This window comes from Dermacentor variabilis, chromosome 2 (assembly GCF_050947875.1).
Source record: "Dermacentor variabilis isolate Ectoservices chromosome 2, ASM5094787v1, whole genome shotgun sequence".
Classification (NCBI taxonomy): Eukaryota; Metazoa; Arthropoda; class Arachnida; order Ixodida; family Ixodidae; genus Dermacentor; species Dermacentor variabilis.
The window spans coordinates 57,942,280-57,963,179 of NC_134569.1; the positions used below are offsets into that span (position 1 = coordinate 57,942,280).

Genomic DNA, 20,900 nt, shown 5'->3' on the forward strand with positions numbered 1-20,900 from the left:
TACAGCTCTCGCTTCAATGCGAACGAAATGTAGAAAGCACATCGCATACAAAGCTACCGGCGCTACGTGCACTCTGCAAACATAGCAGATCGCTCACGCATATGCCCACGCAGGCACGCACTTTGGCCACGTGGCAGATCGCTTTCAAGATACGACCCCCGCATGGCCACGCCGTAAGCAGCAGCCGCCGGAGAAGAACGTCCCTCCCTCCACTTCACCCCATGCCTCGTGCGTGACAGAAGAGGGCGCACATTCGACCCGCCTTCCTCGCTCAGGCACGCAAGTTTGAGCCGCATTCGCCAGCTCAACCTCGCATATGCTTTCGCTCACACATACATCATACGGCGCACGACAAGAATCTTATTGCCCTTGAGCTTTATACAGAACCCCACAGGAGAGAGCGACCTGCAACAGAGGCATAGGCCATGGCTGGCCAGGCGCAAATGTGTCTCTATTCAGTGAGGCCTAAACAAAGGGCTGCAGGTGGAAAAAGCAAAGCTGCGTGGCCCGCACGGCGACGCTCCCCATCCACAATGGTGCGGAGTTCGAATTATAGGTGGCAGTGTGGATTTCAGTGTGAATTAGTGGGATATGTTACATATTGCATTCAATGTAATGCTGAACACACCGCGGCAGCTGCTTTGAATTTATCGAAATTTCAAATTAATGAATTGTGAATTAATGAGTTTTTTACTGTACAAAAAGCCGACAGACCATCAGCAATATCTGCATTTCTATAGTGGCCACGTTCAAAACTGCAGAACAAGCATCCCCTACTCCCAGGCCCACAGATACAGAAAAATCTGTTCCGAATCTGCACAACTTAAGAGACTCATGGAGGAACTGAAACCACTCTTGTACACCAAAAATATCCTCCACAAATAGTAGAAAATTCTATTGAACGTGCCACAGCTTAGATTGAGCATATATAATGGGAGAAAGGGTGAGCAATACCAATACCCTATCCGATCCGAACTTGGTCCTCACACACGCTACCGGTGCTCCACAGTCAATGCCATTCTCAAGCACCATTTTAACATTATGAAACAGAACATCCGACTCGCTACTATCTTCAAGCGGCCATCTCATGCAGTATATAGAAGAAACTAAAATTTATGGGATTTCTTAGTCAGGGCGAGGACACAGAAGCCCAACACACCCAAGGATTGTTGGCCGTGTGGGAAACCTCGTTGCAAGGTATGTCATCACATGACAACAACAGACGAATCTGAGGCATCGAACTCGTCCTTTCTACATAAAATTAAGAAAAATCTTGACTGTGATTCGAGTAACGTCGTGTACAAAATTTGATGTAAGGTGTGTAAGCAGGAATATATCGGACAAACAGAGACTCCTTTTCACCTGCGGTTCAATAATCACCGCGCGCATATGAAAAGTCTCCTGAATTTACCCTTCTCCAGGAACGTTCGACTGCCAGATGACACCTTTGAACATGTGAGCATCGTGCTCTTGCAGTCTGGTTTCCAACACACCCATGCATGCCAGCAGAAAGAATCTTTTTTTCATCCATAAATTTGGAACGTACGCTAAAGGAATTCATGAAAGTCCGCAGCGGCTGATGTGCCTCCGGGATATGCAGTGAGAGTGCATGAGGAGTGCGACTACATGTTCTCTACTCGAAAATTGAGATGCTGGCCACTGCTCGCTGCTCCCTCCATGTTGCGCCTCAAGGGGGCGAGCGGAAAACTAATAAATCCAGTTTCCTCCGCCCTGCCGCTCAAGTAGTTATTCTGAGTGACTTATTGCACCTTCTGAGAATCGGCACGTGCTGGTGTGGTGTCAGTTGTCCGTTAAACATTCAAAAGCTCCTTAACTCGGCTCCCTAAAACTAATGTACTTGTTTTGTAACCCTGCGTGTATATTCTCGTTAGAAATTTTTTTTCTGCACCTCAGTTGGACCACAAAGTTGCCGGAACGGGCCGTGCCTTGTATATGTGTATTGTGGCACTGTGTTACTTTCCACAACTTGCCGCTCTTCTGTCTTCCTTCCGAGCCCCTTTTCTATTGTGCCTCCCGCCGCCCTATTCAACTTGCCCTCTCTCCCGCTACAACAGCGACACGTGCACTGGTGCTGCGCCGTTTTCTCCCACCTCGCCTCATGTCAACGGGAGCCTAGCTACAGCTACTCTCCGCCCCCCTTCCATTCTCCGACTTATGTCTCCGTCCTTCTGTGTGTGTGGGTACTTTTTTTTTTTTTACTGACCTCCTTGCCCTACATACATAGGACTCCGCCTATCTTTTGCCCTGCATCATTGCCAATAAGGCAGCTGTAAATCTGCCACACCACCATGAAAAAGTCAATCACTGTCACAACTGTCCATTTCGGTTTGATGTATCTGAGAATGACCAGGCACCCGGTCTGCTGTCTTTCCTATCAGTGCCGAACTGCCATTTTCTTGTAAACCCTGATGAATATCGGTGCACTGGTTGGAACTGTTGAAATTAAATACTTGTTCTGTTTACCTTGTAGCATTGCTCAAGTTCTATATACATATATAAAACCCCATTTTATTTTATTGCGAATAGAACACTTAAAAATTCTCTGTTGCATCTAGTAGTACAATTCTACTTCCTGAGCTAGATTAGTCTCAGAGGCAGACGTCACTCGCACATGAAATATAAATAAATATTCGATTTAACTAAGTTGCTCTAATCAATTTTTAAACAAACTACAACACACTGCAATTAACGAATTGTAGCCGGTGACAGCCACAGTCATATTCACTCAGAATGAATTATGAGAAGCATACCAGTTTCGAGGTACGTGCTTCCAAAGGTTGTGATGAAATGCATTGGTGTTCGAGCATAGTTTGAGCTTCAATGCATAAAATGGCATCTTGTGAACAAATGGAACATGCATTTTTACCACAAGTTTAACAGCGCCCATCTCAAAACTGGTACAAGTTTCGAAATTTATTCCAAGTGGACATGCCTTGTGAAATCCCTGCTTTAATTCATACCCTGTAACATATTCACTAAAGTAATTAGTTAACAACTTGATTAGAGAAATTTTGTTAAATAGTTGATTCTAAATCATAATTTCTAGTGTACATTACGTAATGTCCACCCCTTCGAGTAATCCAGCTAAATGTGCATGTTTCTGTTACATGCCACAGGGGATTTTAAAAAATCCTGTTAACATTATAAAAAGACACCCGGTATATTTACAAAAAAGAATTGTTTCACAATTCAATAATCCACAGCTAAGTGAGCAGGTTTAGTTTAACCATGGTTATGAGAACGCAACGATTCTGTTCAAATTTTTTTTTTTCCTTTTCACATTCCAGCAGTGCACTGAGCAGTGCTCCACCTGCCATCCAAGGCAGGCCCGTGAGCAGTTGATGATGAGAAAGTAATGAAATCCAGCGAAAGGGATCTTTACATTATACCGGCCCATATTCGCTGAGGTGGCATAAGTGCCTCCAGAACTTCTGCACCCTGCATTGCACTATTAACTTATAGTTGCCACACTATATTTCTGCTCAGCTCTCGTCTAGTCCACAATGCTTCAATGAAGAACTCAGCCTACCAAGCACAACATCACATGTTGGCACCATGGCAGTCCTGGGAGCTGGAACACAAGTTATGTTGGGAATGTCCCTCTTGGCCGTCATTTCCGTGACTGGAACTGGGTGCTTTTCCACTGCGTCTGGACGCACTTGGCCACAGTCACTTGAGCCGCACTGAATGGCAACAGAAACTAAGCATGGGGAGCGCTGTCCAGTGTTGCCTGAACGAAGCCCCCAAAAGCTCCTTGGAGTTACTCCTCTTCCCAGTGAGGACTTGCGCACTTCCCAGGCTAGACAGGCTGGTCTGAAAGTTAAAAATTCAATAAACGTTCTGTGAAAGTTAACAGTTAGCAAACTTATAAACATACTTTTTTTTAAAGCTTAACATGCGCCCCACTACCATAAAATGGTACAAAGTCTTAAATGTGAGCTTAATGTTTTAGAACACCAGACAGTGGAAACACAGACCATAAATTGACTGATACGATTTAATCTCTCAAAGCAAAACAGAAGCTATGAGATATGGTATAACAGATGACTACAAATGAGATTTGACTACCTGAAGATTTTTAACATGCACCCAAAGGTCAGTGTGAGAGTGCTTCTGCATTATGCCCCCATCAGGATGTGCCACTAAGAATGGGAATCGAATCCTCAATTTTGCGATCAGTAGCAAAAGCATTGAGAATGCATCCCCCAAAATGCATTAGGTTAGATTCTGGGACATCACATGCCAAAGCCACAATATGATTATGAGGCAGGCCATAATGGGGGACTCCAGTTTAATTATGACTCTCTGGAGGTCTTTAATGAGCACCCAAATCTGCGTACACGAGCATGTTTGAAAATGCGGCCACCGCAGCCAGGATTGAACTCGCAACTTGAGTTTAGTAACACAACTCCATAGCCACTAAGCTACCACAGCAGGTTGCATCTCCCATAATAAGAACTATCCATTGGTACACTCTTTGGATAAAACAGGGTCAATGCACACATTCTTGTTAAGCATCAAACAAAACACTTCACTAAAACATTCATGAGGCATGCATATTATAAACAATCAGATAGGCAAATCAAAGTGAGCAATAAAGAGAACAGGTCACCTGTCTGGGGGTGGTGTATTTTCAAGTTGCTTACTCAGTTGTATCCAATTAATCAAGGCAGTAAACTCTTTCCTATAGTTCTCCAGGATCAATATAGCCTCCTAGAACAAAAGAAGGTACCATTTAGATATGCCAGTTATTTTTTTTTTCCTACTGCAGTGACTGTCGGATTCCCCCAAAGATTGTGAATTGCCAACAGGAGCTGTGAGTCGCCAAATTGCCAATGTGCTTAGGAACTCGTACACAATAGAAACTCCGTGTTCGCTGGAGAAATACTGGAAATTCACGAACAATGTTAAGAGGCTCCTATGAGATTTGAAGAAGCATGTGGATTGCATGCAGCAGTACCATCATGCAAGACTTGGTTACTGATCCATCTGTAAGGTGGCCTTTATTGTGCTCACGTCTACACTCCTGGTGCATCTATATAGAGATATTTTTTTACATTTTTTTTCTCCATTTCCTTTACAAATTGGCAAACACCGCCAAATTTCAACATGAAAAAGACATGAAATGACAAATCGGTGAATATAACCAAGTGTGTCAAACTATTCTCACCAATACGAATGTCTATGAACATATGCTCATAATGAATATTGGATATACCACAGGTATTTTTATGTTGGATGCAACACTGATATAACAATGTTTGAGTGTATCACAGACAGCTTGTCCAGCACAATGCAAACACTTGTGAAGCAAAGGAAGAGCATGCCACAGTGCATGAGCACCTGGATTGCAGGCACCGTGTTTTATAATGTTACTATACTGACTCTAGAGGGAAAGCTCGGTGAAAAGAGGCAACTGAAAAGACATCACCATGTTGCTACCTCTCATTTTGGTAATGCCAAATATAATCAAAATACGGTGTTCACTAAAGTAAAGTTCACTCCTTATAATTTTTAGAAAGGTTAGGTGGTTATAAAGTTTTTATGTAACATTTATGGTGCATGAAAGGATATGATAGTAAGTAAGGAAGGAAGGAAGAAAGGAAGGAAGGAAGGAGTTCCTAGTTCCATTTAACATAGGGCAGGCATTTGAGCACAGATGGCACCACCATACCACACATGCCTGAACTAGATGGCGCCGCCATACCGAGGAAGACTTGGGATTGCGTCGATTGCACATCTCGTTGTCTGCGCATGCTCCCCTGCACAGAGTAGCAACGTAGCGGTACCCTTGCAGTTATTGATTTTAATGCATGGGCACTATAGGAAGCTTTACCTCTAGAGTTTGTTATATTAACTTTATGCCATATCTTATTCAATCCAGTGGCATACTGCACGAGGTGAGCACAATTCTCAGCTTTTCTATCATAACAAATGTGTGTGTGTGTGTGTCTCTCTCTCTCCCTCTGCATAGAAAAATGTCAGCATTTGTCAACACTCATTGCAAGCAACAGCTGTTCACTTGTGCAAAGCAGCAATGGCGTATTTAAAACAATTGGCTTGAAAGTGTGCAATCATTGGTTCAAAGGAAGATACACCTTGTGGGGATGCGCGACTCTCGCGCGTCCCCTGATATGTTTTTCCCGCATGGCGCGTCTCCTGTAATCCGGCTTCGCCGCGTGGCCTGCGTGATGCCCGCGGCGGTCGATGTGGTTGGGGCGCAGTGCGAGAGATGGCGCGAGTGTTGCGTTGCTAATAAAGCCCCTTAAACTTCGTAAAGTAGTGCCACGCTTTGAAGAACGCCGCCTCCTCCTCCAGCGCTCTGGCCGAAGCCGACGCCGCGTCGCTATTCGCCTAATGGCATCACGTGGCCCCTTGCGCCGGCTTCGTTTGTTTACAGTCGCGCTTCAGTGCCATCTTTGCTCGAGAAGCGGCGCTTGTTGGCGGCATTCCTTGCGTTCCTATTCTGTGTTGTTTTGATCTTGTGAACGCCTTGAAGGATGTTTTGTTGCAAGTGCGACGTCGCTTCACGTCATTTTCTGTTACCATGACCTGCTGCGCGTTTGGATGCCAATACAGTTTTAGCAAAGGCAAGAATATGTTCGCGATACCGTCCGGTAAGCGCAACGCGTTAGGAAGAAAGACATGGCTTCACCGAATCGGGAGGGAGAACTTCCGACCAACTTCCTCCGCGCGACTATGTGATGTAAGTTGTGGCTCTCTCGGAGTATTGTATGTGCCAGGCTTGCGTATTGTGCTGCGGGCAATAACGTAGTAGATATTGCACAGTTCACTGTGCATGTTGTCATTTGTACGCACGCTTTAACGTGATTTTTACGCAACGTCCGCTTTGCTTATATGCGCACTACGTGGTCGTGTTAGTCATATTCGGTGCGCTTAATCGTTTTGAACGCCAACCGGCGTGAGTTCGCGGGCACGCGAGGTTGCGTACTATAACGTGATTACGAAATTTTGAAGATTCAGCGCAGTCCTTTTGATAAAATTTCAGTCTCGATCATGAAAGCGCCTCAGGGGAGCAACTCTCTGCCTTTTGTGGTTACTTACTAGCCTTCTTTAGATAGACTAGCTTTGTTTGCCACATTTGTTCGTGTTCCTCGTTGGCGGTCGCCCGGTGGATTTGCGATACAGAGGCACCGATGTAAAGCGTGCGTGCTCTCCCGAAACCGTGTTACGCGGTGCGTTCGTCGTCGAGCGACCGCATCATAGGTAATTGAGACATATGTGCTAATTCGCGTGAGCTTTACAGTGTGCGAAGCTTCAGATGCGGCGGTGGGGCACTCGCAAAGAAAACCTGCGGTCGCCCGCCCGTTCCCTGGCTGGTTTAGTCGTCGTTCGCGCTTAGTCGTTTGCTCGTTCGTTCGCACGCTCGTTTAGTCGTTTGCTCGCTCGTTTAGTTCGCGCGCTCATATACTAGTTCGCTTGCTCGTCTATGCCACTATTAGTTTCTACAGTCATTATGCCTAATTGAGACGCGCTTGCTGTAGGACTCTTAGGCTGGTGCGTTTATTTACGCAATGAGACAATAAATGGTGCACACGGGCTTGTGACTGCAAAGGCAAATCTGTAATGTATCTATGTGAAAATAAACTGTTAACTTGCAACTCGAATGCCGTTTCATATCATTTTAACCTATGCATAAAACTTCATTTCACTTGCCGCAATTTCGGCCGCGTCATGGCGGGGGGATTCTTTGCGCGATCATGACTTCAGTAATAAAGTCATGTCTCGCAAATGTTACTTCGAAGGGAGTGCAACCGTCCTGAATGCATGCACCTCAGTGCAACTCGGTTCGCGACAAGTACTTCACTTAGTAAATGGACGAACCAACGCACGATGAAGTGTTATTCGTGATAAGTCATTAACCTGAAAAAATTACTGAAGGCCACAGTGGTCTTCTTTGAGATTGAGTCAAGTATTGTTATCGCGCTCCCGCTTCACACACGAATGCTAAAAACTCATTTTATTTTCTTGTGTACGCACAGTCCCGACTCGATGATCGGCCGCGGTATTTCTGTCGGCATTGAGACACGAGAAACATAATAGCACCAGCGCCCACCTCTGAGGCTTTGCGCGCGCTTAGATTGGCAAGCACGCACGTTGGCGGCACTGTAGCTTGTAATACACTTTCGAACCTCCAGAGCAATGATCTCCGTCAGCCTTTGTACGTCATAGCTCATATGCGCCGCGAATTCACATGGTAAGGGCGGCGCGGATTCTTTAGGCTGAGGGCTTGCTGGAAGCCAAGAGGCTGTCATTCGATGGTAAACGTGTTATTTACAACCATTCGCAACAAGATCTTGCGACACGCCCTTGACAAATGTTGCGTACTTAATTGTAGGGCACGCGATACATTCGCAGTCGTCAACGCACAGCGTTAACACTCCTTCAGATACTTTTTTAAGAAATAGTTATCGAAAAATGAAACAAAAGCTGCCGTTACCGAAGTTGTACAAGCATCCGACTAGAAATTCTATGCTGTACACGAAGTTACGCGGTGCTGGAAAGCAAACGTGAACGCCTAAAGAGCACTGCCTTGCTATGAGTGCATTCACTCTGCGAAAGGTCGTCTGCTGCGCTCGAGCATCGTAGGCGGCGCCATGGTCGAGGAGGGAGCGTGAAAGAGAGGAGAAACGAGGAGGAGTGAAGGCGGAGGAGGAGAGTGGCACTACTTTACGAAGTTTTAGGGGCTTTAGTTGCTAACGCCGCCTCACGGCAGGGTTACTTGGGGGCGCAGGGGAGGACGGGCTGTCTCTTTCTCGGCGGATCGGCGAACAGCGAGGGCGTCCCGCGCGCGCACGCCGACCCATGCTTCTGCGAGACCGCCTCGCGTGGCCTGCCTTCGAACGCGCCGCCGTTGGCGTGACCGTACACGCGAACGACCAGGCGTTGGGATCCAGCATGGGGCGAACATATTCGCTCGTTTTCCGGTCGCGGTGAGTCGGACTTCTAGATTTGTCGTGTGCCCATCGGCATGTTTTGTGGGTAGCAACTCGGCTAGCAGGCATTGATCTAAGAAAGGTGCAATAAATGCCCTTGTGATTGTTTGCACTAATGTGTTGTCGTTCCTTTGTCCCAAGAGCACGGGTGTGAGAGACCCCACATTTGGCGCCCAACGTGGGGCTCTTGGGGCATCGGACGATAGTTTTAACAGTTTTGCTTCGTTCGAGACCTTTGTTTGAACCGAAGCGTAGGCCTAGCGTGGATTTTGATCGCTAGCGTCGGCGGCGTGCTTTCTTGAGCGAGATGATGGTGGCTGTAGTGTGTTTGAACATGTCAACATGCTAAGCCTTTTCGCAAGTGTTTTTTTAATGACATTCGTCAGTACGAGAGCCACGTGGTCTGAATCCTGGGAGAGCGAGGCTGAGCGCGCGCGGAGCAGTGGCAAGCCTGAAGCGAGCGAGTACGGAAGCCTCGTGGGTGGTCCGAATTTCTTATGTAAATAGCTTCTTCTATCTCTTTGAATGAATGAATGAATGAACTTTATTCCCCTTTTAAGAAAGGGGAGGAGCCGGGGGGGGAGAGAGGGAGGTCTAAGTACTCCAGTCCCAGCAGGCGTCCATCACCACATTATGAAGTCCGTCTACCAGTCGTGGTAGGCCTCCGCTACCTCCTCAGCCCACCTCAGGACTCGGTCCTGTAGGGTGGGATCGGAGCTGCGCAGGGCAGTCTCTTTGACTCGGATGAAGTCGCGGCTCTGGGACCGTGGCGTTGAGGTGTTGCAAGTTGCTTCCCTCATTCTAGTTAGCCTCGCACGAATTGAAATAACTCGTTCGACTCAAGAAAGCGAGCTTCGTTCACGTGAACTTAGCATCTGAGTAGCTGCCCGATCTTTTGCTGGCCGAGTTGAACATCGTACCACGTGGGCGATGCGCATGCATAATTCCTCTCCCTTGCACTACTTTAGTGTTTGCCGAGTGTGTTGAGTGTACGCAGCGTGATTGGAGCCACCCCTGGCTTGCTGTCACCTGCACATCGTCTGCGCTGCTGCCCCGGACTGCGATCGAGTCACCCCGGGCGATGGTGATGCTGTGGCCAGTTGGCGCAGCGACTTCGGCGGCCTCCTGTACCCAGCTCACAACCCTCGGCGGCGGACAAAAGAGCCGGCGGTCACCGACAGCTACTGCGGCTCTCGCCAGCAGGGCGCGTCGGCGCGAGCGACGCTTGCTCGTTCCGACTACTGCGTCGTCGTTTCCGGAGTCCTGGCCTGGAATCGTGCCGCCGAGTCTGCAAAGCTGCCGCTGTGACCGGCGGACGCCAGCGGTGCACCCAAGGACAATGTCGGCTCGCATGCTATGGACAGCGTGGATATTTCCTCGGCGCGGCCACTGTTTAATGTTCTACCTTGTTCGCGAAGCACAGTTTGATGTTAGACGGTGTCACATGTCTCGCCGGAATATGTAGTGATTTAAGGTTGGGGGGATGTGGGGATGCGCGACTCTCGCGCGTCCCCTGATATGCTTTTCCCGCATGGCGCGTCTCCTGTAATCCGGCTTCGCCGCGTGGCCTGCGTGATGCCCGCAGCGGTCGATGTGGTTGGGGCGCAGTGCGAGAGATGGCGCGAGTGTTGCGTTGCTAACGCCGCCTCACGGCAGGGTTACTTGGGGGCGCAGGGGAGGACGGGCTGTCTCTTTCCCGGCGGATCGGCGAACAGCGAGGACGTCCCGCGCGCGCACGCCGACCCATGCTTCTGCGAGACCGCCTCGCGTGGCCTGCCTTCGAATGCGCCACCGTTGGCGTAACCGTACACGCGAACGACCAGGCGTTGGGATCCAGCATGGGGCGAACATATTCGCTCGTTTTCCGGTCGCGGTGAGTCGGACTTCTAGATTTGTCGCGCGCCCATCGGCATGTTTTGTGGGTAGCAACTCGGCCAGCAGGCATTGATCTATGAAAGGTGCAATAAATGCCCTTGTGATTGTTTGCACTACTGTGTTGTCGTTCCTTTGTCCCAAGAGCATGGGTGTGAGGGACCCCACAACCTGCAGAAATATTTTACCACAGAAACACTTTTCTCAAGGTCACAAATAACACAGAAATCATGTCATCAGGCCTGCCCACTTCAGGCATAATGGGTAGCCATTTCTAAACAATTTGCTGCTTTCACAGGAAGTTAAGCATGTAGCAACACTCTAACACTATCTTGGCAGTGTTCTTGATATCGGTGCTCCACGTCAAGGGGTGCATGCCTAGTTTACGGTTGCACACAGGCAGCTCACAAAGTCACTTAGCGCTATGGCAAAACATGGCGAAAGACACCGCGCAGAGACTCATGGTACTGCCATTCCATTGCAAAGAAATCAACATCTTTTGAGCCATGTCGACACATACTTGTCATTGCCCTGGATTTACGTTGCTTTAGGGGCAGCATACGCCAGCTTTTATGCTACCCTCAGTCATTGAATCAACACTCGGATGTATTGATCGGCTTCATAAATACTCCATGACTCCTTAATTACGGTCCCTAGAATATTGACTAGTCTGCCGTCCGCTGACGGGAGCAAGGATTGTTTCTGAATGACGGTTGTGATGGCACTGCGAGCAGTCCTCATGCTACAGTGCGGCGCTCACCCGCCTGGCTGCATCTTGGTGAAGCGCATGTGCTTTGGGCATAGTTTAGCCATTCCTTTTTTGTGTGTGTGATTTTCTACTGCCACATACTTGTGCTGCATCATAGCAGTATTTGTTACAGGTGTGATGAGAGGTTTTAGCTGCGTAAAGTGGTATTCATTTCATTTATTTCTCCTTAAAGGCCCGAAGGCATTACAAAAGGGGGAACATAAATACATGTGAACTTCAATGATCTGAACAAAAATGCAAAAAATGCTGCAGAAATACAATTAGTGAAGTAAAAGTTAGAATTGATAATATACTGAAAATATAAAGGTAAACAGTAGAAAAAAATAAAATCTGAGCAGGCAGATATTTATTAAGATGTGTTAGTGTAGGGAACAGTGGTCGACCGAGGCTATGTAGTGCATTCTTAGTTTTTTGCGGAATTCTTTGTGTTCAGTGTATGTCGCTATGTGTTCTGGAAGGGAACTCCACAACACTATTACATTAGGAAAAAAAGATGAGTTTGTATATGCCGTGTGGCCGTTTACACGCGCTATTGCTTTGGTATGGCTGAGCATGTGGTGTGACTTCGGGTGATAGAAGAAAGAGTGGAGCAGGCAAGGGCAAGATATGACACGGCATGATGCGAGCGATGACAGACCAAAAGATTGCTTGAGTGATGAAACACTGATTTAAGACAAGTAATTTGAGGTGATGAAGCGAGCGGACCGGTTCTGGATTGATTCCAAATGCGCGGTCAGATATGCTTGTGAGGAATGCCAAATGGACTATGCATATTTTAGTTTTGGATAGACGAACGTTAGGTATGCCAGCTTTTTAAACCTCTTGGATGCAGTGCTCAGATTACAACATAAATAGCCCAGCATTCGTGAAGCACTGGAACAAATAATTTCTATGTAGATTCGCGAATATGTACTTTTTTTTTTGCTGAGATTCATGAAGCAAGCCTCTGGAGTGGCGATACAACTCAGAACACAAAGCTATATTGCGCAGCCTGAAATAGGTTGAGCACTGAATTTATTTATTCATGCAATACTGCTGCCCTTTGGCAGCCAAGGCTACAGTGGTTAAAAGTGAAACAATAAAATTCAAGCGGCAGTTAATTATCCCTACGTGGATGAATGCAACCACCGCACCGGATGAATGCATTGCAACCATCGCACGATGCCTATGCTTTTTCAGTCGTCTTCACTCTTCTTGACCACACGCAACATCAACTTTACATGTCACGTCATTTCCTTAAAGGAGTTGGGACACCAAATTTTGAGGCTATAAAAACCATGTTGTAGGTTGCTTCCATATGCAAGGACACCCAGAACGAGGTATTGGACGCTACGAACATTTCAAAATAATTTTAATTCAGCTCCAAAAAGTCATTAAAAACTCCTTCTCGCGGTAGAGACCCATCGCTAGCGCGGCAGTTATGACGTCACAGAGGAGGAACGAAAATATTGACGTCATAGCACATGAACGTGACGTATGATGAGTAGCGATGAAATGCCGATTACGGAGCCTGCTGAGCCGAGCGACCGAGCATAGCCTCCACTATGACCGAGCTACAGGCATATAGAAATCCTTTCTTAATGCAAAGAAGGGGTAAGGCGTGCAGACATGGACACAAGAGGAGAGAGGTGGACAACATGGACGCCTCCCGGCGGCCCGCGAACGGCAAACTGCGTGTAACACTAGCCGGCCGACTCCGAAAGGTACCAGATGCAGTGTTCGCGTTGTCCGCTTCTCTCCTCGCATAGACAGTTTTAGTTTAGCGTACGCAACTATAGCGTACGCTATACGCTATAACATAGTGTACGCTAAGCAGCGCACGTTTTCTACAATTTTAGTTGACCGGCGATATCTTCGGATCTCAGAGGCCATATGCCGTCGTTGCGGCTATTTCGCGCCTTTAGCGACAGGTGGCGCTGACATCTCGAACGTTTCTTTCGTTAGGCTTCGACTCGTTCGAAACGAGAAGCGATCTCGAAAACACAACGAGGTTATCCATAATACTCTGTTGTCGAAGCGGCCTGAGACTAAGCGAAAGCCGTTTACACAGTCATTTGCTACGAACGAAGTGCATTTTACAAAAGCAACGCGCCAAATTCAATTCGAAGTGGGCAGCCGGGACCGCCGCCATGTTCCCCGCAAGCTCCGCAAACCCCGCAAAAACGCTAACGCTAACTCGTTTGCGTTGCGTACGCCCGCTATACCCGCTATTTCGTTTAGCGTTCAGCGCATGCGCAGTGACGATCCGCTATTTTTTAGCGTACGCAATGGTATAGCGTACGCTATACTAAAACTTTCTTATATAGTCGCATAGTTCGGCAGCTCGGAGCGGTCTCTCCTTCGCTTGGCCTTTCTCAATGTGAGGGCCCGTCCACGTTACCGGCACGGAGACTCGCCGCACGCCGTTTGCCGTTCGCGGGCCCCCGTGCGACGGCGGTTTTGCTCGCGAACGGCGAGATTTCCTTGCCGTAGAGAGGACGGACCCGGGACCCATTTGTGCGGCAGCCGTACGGCGAAGCGGTCAATCAGCGACCGAGGAGTGGTCACTCTGGCACTGACGGCAGCCTGACCGCCTCCGATCGTTCGGCGCTGCCGATATCGTCGCTAGGCCTTTTCCGGTTCACTTCAAAGCTAAAGCTTACGGCGCTTCGGAATGAATCACCGACTCTCACAAGCCGCAATATATTCTTAGCTTTGTTGTCGCTCTTCGCAATAATTATAATAATCGCGTCATGCACTTCGAATCGCCAGTTGTTTAAGTCTGCTGGGAGAGCAAGCGCACGCGCGAGCAGACGACGTTTACGTCACTATTTTTGTGGCCCACGTGTCCAAGCCATGTTGCGTTTCCTCCTCTGTGACGTCATAGCAGCCCCCCCCCCTCCGGAAACCGAAACCGAAATCGCTCGGTATAATAATGCTATTATTAAATTATTTATCGGATATATATGAATCCCGCTGTGTGTATCGTGCTCCCTGAAGCATGACGCAACGTTTGAATCAACAAACGCATGAACGAAAATTTTGATGTCTCCACCTCTTTACCAGCAGCACATGCTTCGCATGTGCTTCGCTTATGTTTTGCATGTGCTGGATGAAATAGGATGAAATACTAGCTGTTACACTCAGCCTAAAAAATAGCAGATAATGAGACATTGACGACATTCAGATAAAGCCTGTAAAATATGTTGCAGATATAGCACCAACCATTACAAATATTCTTAACCTTTGTTTAGCTACATTGGTATTTCCAGAACAAATGCAGATTACAAAAGTAATTGTTTTATTTAAAAAGGGAGATAGAAATGATTTTGGCAATTATAGACCTGTGTCCATACTACCTGTCTTCTCCAAAGCACTAGAGAAAATTTTGCACTCTAGATTTACTAAATTTATAGATAAATACAATTTGCTAACACCATGTCAATTCGGATTCCGAAAAAAACAAATCTACTGAACTGGCGCTTGTAGAAAAGAAAAAGTATATTCTGTCACAATTTTAAAACAGAGCTTTTGTGATTGGAATGTTCATAGACTTCTCAAAAGCGTTTTTGATTTTGTAAACCATGAATTATTTCTAGAGAAATTATGCTACTATGGAATCTGAGGACAGGCTGCAAAACTAATAAAATCTTATGTGTCTTACTTACTTGGAAACAAACGGTTGACATACATAATGCATACTCGGAAATAAAACCTGTTTATTCTGGAGTCCCCAAGGGCAGTATTACGACCACTGCTTTTCAACATTTATCTTACTGACATTGTACACATTAACCCAAATGCCACATTCATAATATATGCAGACTATACAAACATATTTTTTTCTCCGGAAATGACATTCACGAACTGATACAATCGTGCAACACGATGATCTCGCTGGAAAAATGGTCCCACTCTAATCATCATCATCATAATCATCATCATCATCCTAGTTACGCCCATTGCAGGGCAAAGGCCTCGCCCATACTTCTCCAACTACCCCGATCATGTACTAATTGTGGCCATGTTGTCCCTGCAAACGTCTTAATGTCATCCGCCCACCTAACTTTCTGGTATGGGGCACTGCAACACCGTCCCGTCTACGAAAAATTTATATTTTGCAAAAAAAAGTTTTTTCGCAATGTCTTTAATGCAAATTATAGAACAACCACCAAACACTTTTTTTCTTGAATCTGGTATAATCAAAATCTTTGATTTGTATCAGTATAGGCTCAGCATTCGTTTTAAAATAGAAACAAGAAATAACATAAGTTACATTCAGCATCTAGCAAACTTACAAGAAAATAAAGTGAGTTACCATTTCAGACACCCAAAAAACTGGTTAGTGCCAACAGCACGCATCCATATGGGGAAAGAGAACCTCCCAACACACACTTCCTTCCCTTCTCAACGCGTACGAATCTGCTAACATCAAATTGTTTACCTATACCCAACGAGATATACGATCCATATGCAATTCATATGTAAAGGAATGTACCACTGAGTAATCTTTAGGTATAGTTAAGCTTAATATAGGATGTTTTCTTTGTTCTATTTTTATTGTGTCCATTATTCTTTGTCACTCATGCTGTTATTTTATGCATGTTATTTGACGATTGCCTTAAATAAGTATAATCACGCTTCTGACAAAGTAATATGGTTTGTGCACGTGTAAGTGCAGATAAGATTTTGTTAGGTCTTCTTATGTTCTTGCTATATTGTTATATTGTTAACATGAAGCCGTCATGTCTGCGACGAGACTGGCTGTCGCTGCTGTCTTGTATTTCGGGGCTGCGGCCGAGTCAAGCTGTTTAGAACAGCTTTTTCTGCAGCTCCCCTGCCTCTATTCCTTGAGGCAGAAATAAAATTATTATTATTATTAATTATCACCAAAGGCAGTGGGTTGGGCTCCCACCAAAGGTCGAGGGTTCGACCTCCCAACTAAAGATGTGCGATCTAGTGCATTAATTAATTCTGTCTTAATTAACTTCACCTAATCAACACTAAATGTCATGTGTTCAAGTGCAGTAATAATTAACAGTGCCTTAATTAACTTCACCTTAACGTCAAAGGTCATAGGTTCAACTCCCACCAATGGTCATGTTCAAGTGCCATAATGAACTCTAGCTTAATTAAACCTGCCTTAATTCATTCTGCCTTAACTGACTCTGCCTTAATAAACTTTTCCTCAATTGATGTCATCAACTGCCTCAATTGGCTCCCTTAACTTTTTGGACAATCGAGGTCACACCAATGCTGACAATGCTAGATTTGCCACCTCATGAGCCATATAATGCTTCCGCATTAATAACCAACATAAGGTACAAGTGTGGAATTTTGCATAGTAGAGTAAAAAAAAATCAAACCCAAGCTCGTTCAAAGCCTATACAAGATAGAAAGGAAACACTTCCAGTTAAGGGTGAGCAAGAATGGTGAGAACAAAATCAACACATAATAACAGATCAAATTGCAAATGGCAAAAGTAAACAAAACACACAAGAAAATATATCATTTGTGAAGCATGTGCTGCTGATGTGATGCAAGGAAATGATGTGACATGTAAAGTTGACATGGCGTCTGGTCAAGAAGAGCACCCAAATATGTTTCAACATCAGATAAAATTGTGGAAGCACATTCCACTGTGCGATAATCCTATGCAAGTAATCAAGCACATATGTAATCAAGCACACAGTCAAAACAAATTATAAAGAATGAAGAACCTTTAGAAGACAGTGTAACCAAATTGATAACATATGCGGCAGAAACTTGGAGACTGACAATGAAGCTTGAAAACAAGTTAAGGACCGCATAATGAGCGATGGAACGAAGAATGATAGGCGTAACGTTAAGAGGCAGGTAGAGAGTGGTGTGGATCAGAGAGCAAACAGGGATAGCCGATGTTCTAATTGACATTAAAAGAAAATTGACATTAATGGAGCTGGGTAGGTCATGTAAACCGTAGGTTAGATAACCGGTGGACCATTAGAGTTACGTAATGGGTGCCAAGAGAAGGAAAACACAGTGGAGGACGGCAGAAGACTAGGTGGGGGAGACTACATTAAGAAATTCGCAGGCACAAGTTGGAATCGGTTGGCGCAAAACAGGGGCAGGGGTAATTAGAGATTACAGGAAAAGACCTTCATCCTACAGTGGACTTAAAGTATAATGATGATGATGACGATGAAAACAAATTACAGCGCATGACATCAGATGAAATGATGAACATAAGAAAAAACTTCCAGTTCCAGTGGAATAAGAAAAAAATTGTAGAAAATAAAAAGACAATTACAAGGCCACTGAACATGCATCCCCGATGTGATGCAAACGACGAAATGCAATAATTTGCATCTTCTCATTTTCAAATGTTGTAGCTTTTCTTTCTTTGCTGTCCTTTCATTATTGGGAGACTTCATGAAAAAAAACGGAGATGCAGATGAGATTGTAAACCCACCCGCGCCAAGCCGCCACGGTACATGCAGGCAGCCAAGCAGAAGACAGCAAAGAGCATAGCAGTAGGACTGCTCACAGCACCTTCTGCGCTTTCATTCAGGTAGCGTGCCACCTGCTCCATATGGCGCAGCGTGCAGACCAAAGATTAGCCAATATTCTAGGGATCATACCTTAATGCACAACACATGCATAATCTTCCCATTGTTAAACTTTACTTACTGTTTCAGCAACGTGTGCTACAACTCTGCATGCCTCCATCAGGAGCAATGGCTGCGTTGACAGCAAATAATTCAATGGAGCTTGCAGCTTCTGTGGTAACCTACCTTGCTTTCTCAGATGTCAAATAGTCCTAAATTCTTTTTTAAGTACGTTCTGCTGTGTTTGAGTCAAGTGTGCTAAATAAACATGATCAGCCCATTTTCTCACTCGTAAATGCTGTTTGCAGCAAAATACCATGTCTACATTACCTGCAGGATGAACAGGCATGGTGCCTACAGGTTGCTTATTATTGTGTCCATTCTAGCAATGACAGATATCCAGACGCTGTCTGTTACTATTAAGCAACAATAACTGTAAATCAACAAAAGGATGGAAAATCTCACACTTGAGCAAAAAGATCTATACAGAACAGCAATCCTAGAAGCGCCAATCCGCCTTCTTTGATTAGATTTAACAGTTCAAAATATGCTTTCTTTGTGTGCGTCTACACTTGGGCATAGCGACAGAAAGGTTAGTGCTGCCATCTAAGGTTTTCTTTCAGGGTCAATGAGATTTAAACTCTGAATACAAAATTCTTTAGCCGCCTTTTCTTTCACTAAAAGCGAACTTGAATTGTTATTACTTTTTGGTCAAGGTAGAATTTTCAGTTTCATAAGATTATGCAGTCTCTACAATCTCTATCTATTGATTATAGCTTACCTGTTATATAATTCTGACTTATTTTACATTTACTGTAACCTCCCTGATACTTGGACAATCCCCCAGACTGGGTATGTGCCAGTAGATCACAAGGATCTACATCTACACATGCATTGATTTGTAAGTCCACAATTAAAACTACCATCCTGGTTAACTTGCAAGGCTACTAGAGTAACTGGGAGCCAATCACACTAAACGAAATTCAACTGTAAGTTCCATAAACTTCACAATCATGAATAAATGCAGCAAAACACATCGCATTACTTGCCTTGCATTCCAAAGTGCTTTCATCTGTCTCACATGTGTGGTAGATCTCATCTACAGCTCTCTGCAGGTTCTCGAACAAGTACGCCCAGTAACGAGCACGAAGACCCTTATCAGGACCCCGTCCTGCTGATGAAGAACGAGCTCGCAGTTTCGAGCTTCCACGCACCGAGTTTGGCGAAGCCCCCATTGTCTGTGGAATCGGAGGCTTAAACACCGATGGAGAAGTCATAGATTTCTAGAAAGAAAGTCACATGATTTGCCAGACTGATGTTAGAATAATGTTTACAGAAAAAAGCACCCACAAGAGAATACAGCACTGATATCAGTCGTGCATGGTGGGATTGCCTTTAGCATAATCGTAGATTTCCAGAAAGAAACCCACGATTTGCCAGACTGATGTTGTGCTAACTTTTACAGATACAGCATCTACAGCAGAACACAGTGGCATCGGTGGTGTGTGACGGATTTCCTCTAGCGCAAGTATCCAAAAATCACGAAATGAGTGTTCCCAGATTTTGTACGGGAATTGCTATAGACAGTAAATGCGAATAGCCAGAGGCAACATAAACTGACAATGATGTTATTATGCCGAGGATGGTATCTTGTGTGCTTTAGTCAAGACATATACAATAGTTATTGCAAATTTTGCGCACGCGTCACTATAAAAGCCTGTAAAGCGAAACAGCACAAAATGCTGCTTTCGGTGCGTTTTTTGTGCAGATAAAAAATATGTATACATGTAAATTTTTTATAAGAGAACGTTAAGCAAGAAGCGCAGCGCATTATGGAATAATACTGCACCTAAATGCATAGAATCATTTACTCAAGGCAACATTTAACTCCAATTCCACTTTTCCACACGAAACGGAAACTGGTGGAAGCGTTGCTTCACGAGTCTAACTATGTTTGCTAAGTTTCTCGCGTTATATACCAGGCACATTCAATTTCAAGTTCAGGCATTTTCCACCGTACGTTACAAATATGATGGCATGCAAACATAGAAAAGTTCGCAGAAGCGAATGAAATGTGTGGATGCTGCTTCGGAAGACATCGCGAGTCAGACCTTTTAAGGGTAACTCTGCCTACGCACTGTAAAGTGGCACTTGAAGCACAGCGCGCTCCAGCTGAAATAGTTTGTAAAGCTGTCTACGGCATTCAATAGCACTGACGCGAAGCGAGCACGAAATAAGCACTGTTTACGGCGCATACTTACAAGCTTAGCGCAGCCTTCAGGCTCGGCGCCTGTTCGCACCTGCGCCTGGACGTTAACACTTTGTCAAAGGGGCCAATTGTTCCAGTCCTTCAAAAATATTAAAATGGCCCCGACCGGTTGCGACTAATAAGTTATGTACCTGAAGAACATCTCTATCAACGCCTAGTAACTTTGTAAGGCCCACCCAAATAACCCAAACAAATCGTCAACAGGCAGTCATCTTCAGCTGTAGGGAACGCCGGAGCGGCCGGATACGGATAGGGATGCGGCTTCACGTTTTCGAATAGCCACCGGTAGCTGTGGTTGCTACGCCGCCTAATTCAACCACGGGTTCAACGTTGTAGGTGTTCTGTGGTTTAACCAGTTGGTTCTTTATTCTATGGTTTAACGTCACCAGGTTCACACGCTCCGTAAGCCGTGAAGTTAATGTTTACCTTACTTCGTTGAGATCATA

At 45.5% G+C, this 20,900-nt stretch overlaps 1 protein-coding gene across 6 annotated transcripts in view; it reads right to left on the reverse strand.

The window, feature by feature from the left end:
• ssp3 (SCAPER domain-containing protein short spindle 3) overlaps nucleotides 1-20,697 on the reverse strand; it is a 281,587-nt gene extending 260,890 nt beyond the window's left edge. For all 6 annotated transcript variants that reach the window (XM_075680651.1, XM_075680649.1, XM_075680648.1 and 3 more), the window contains exons 1-4: nucleotides 20,447-20,697; nucleotides 19,235-19,468; nucleotides 4,634-4,734; nucleotides 3,551-3,834 (exon numbers count right to left, since the gene is read on the reverse strand). In XM_075680651.1, the coding sequence (XP_075536766.1) occupies nucleotides 3,551-3,834; nucleotides 4,634-4,734; nucleotides 19,235-19,462 (613 nt within the window). In that variant the 5' untranslated portion in view covers nucleotides 19,463-19,468; nucleotides 20,447-20,697. The remainder of the gene's footprint in view (nucleotides 1-3,550; nucleotides 3,835-4,633; nucleotides 4,735-19,234; nucleotides 19,469-20,446) is intronic.
• Nucleotides 20,698-20,900: the final 203 nt, after the last annotated feature.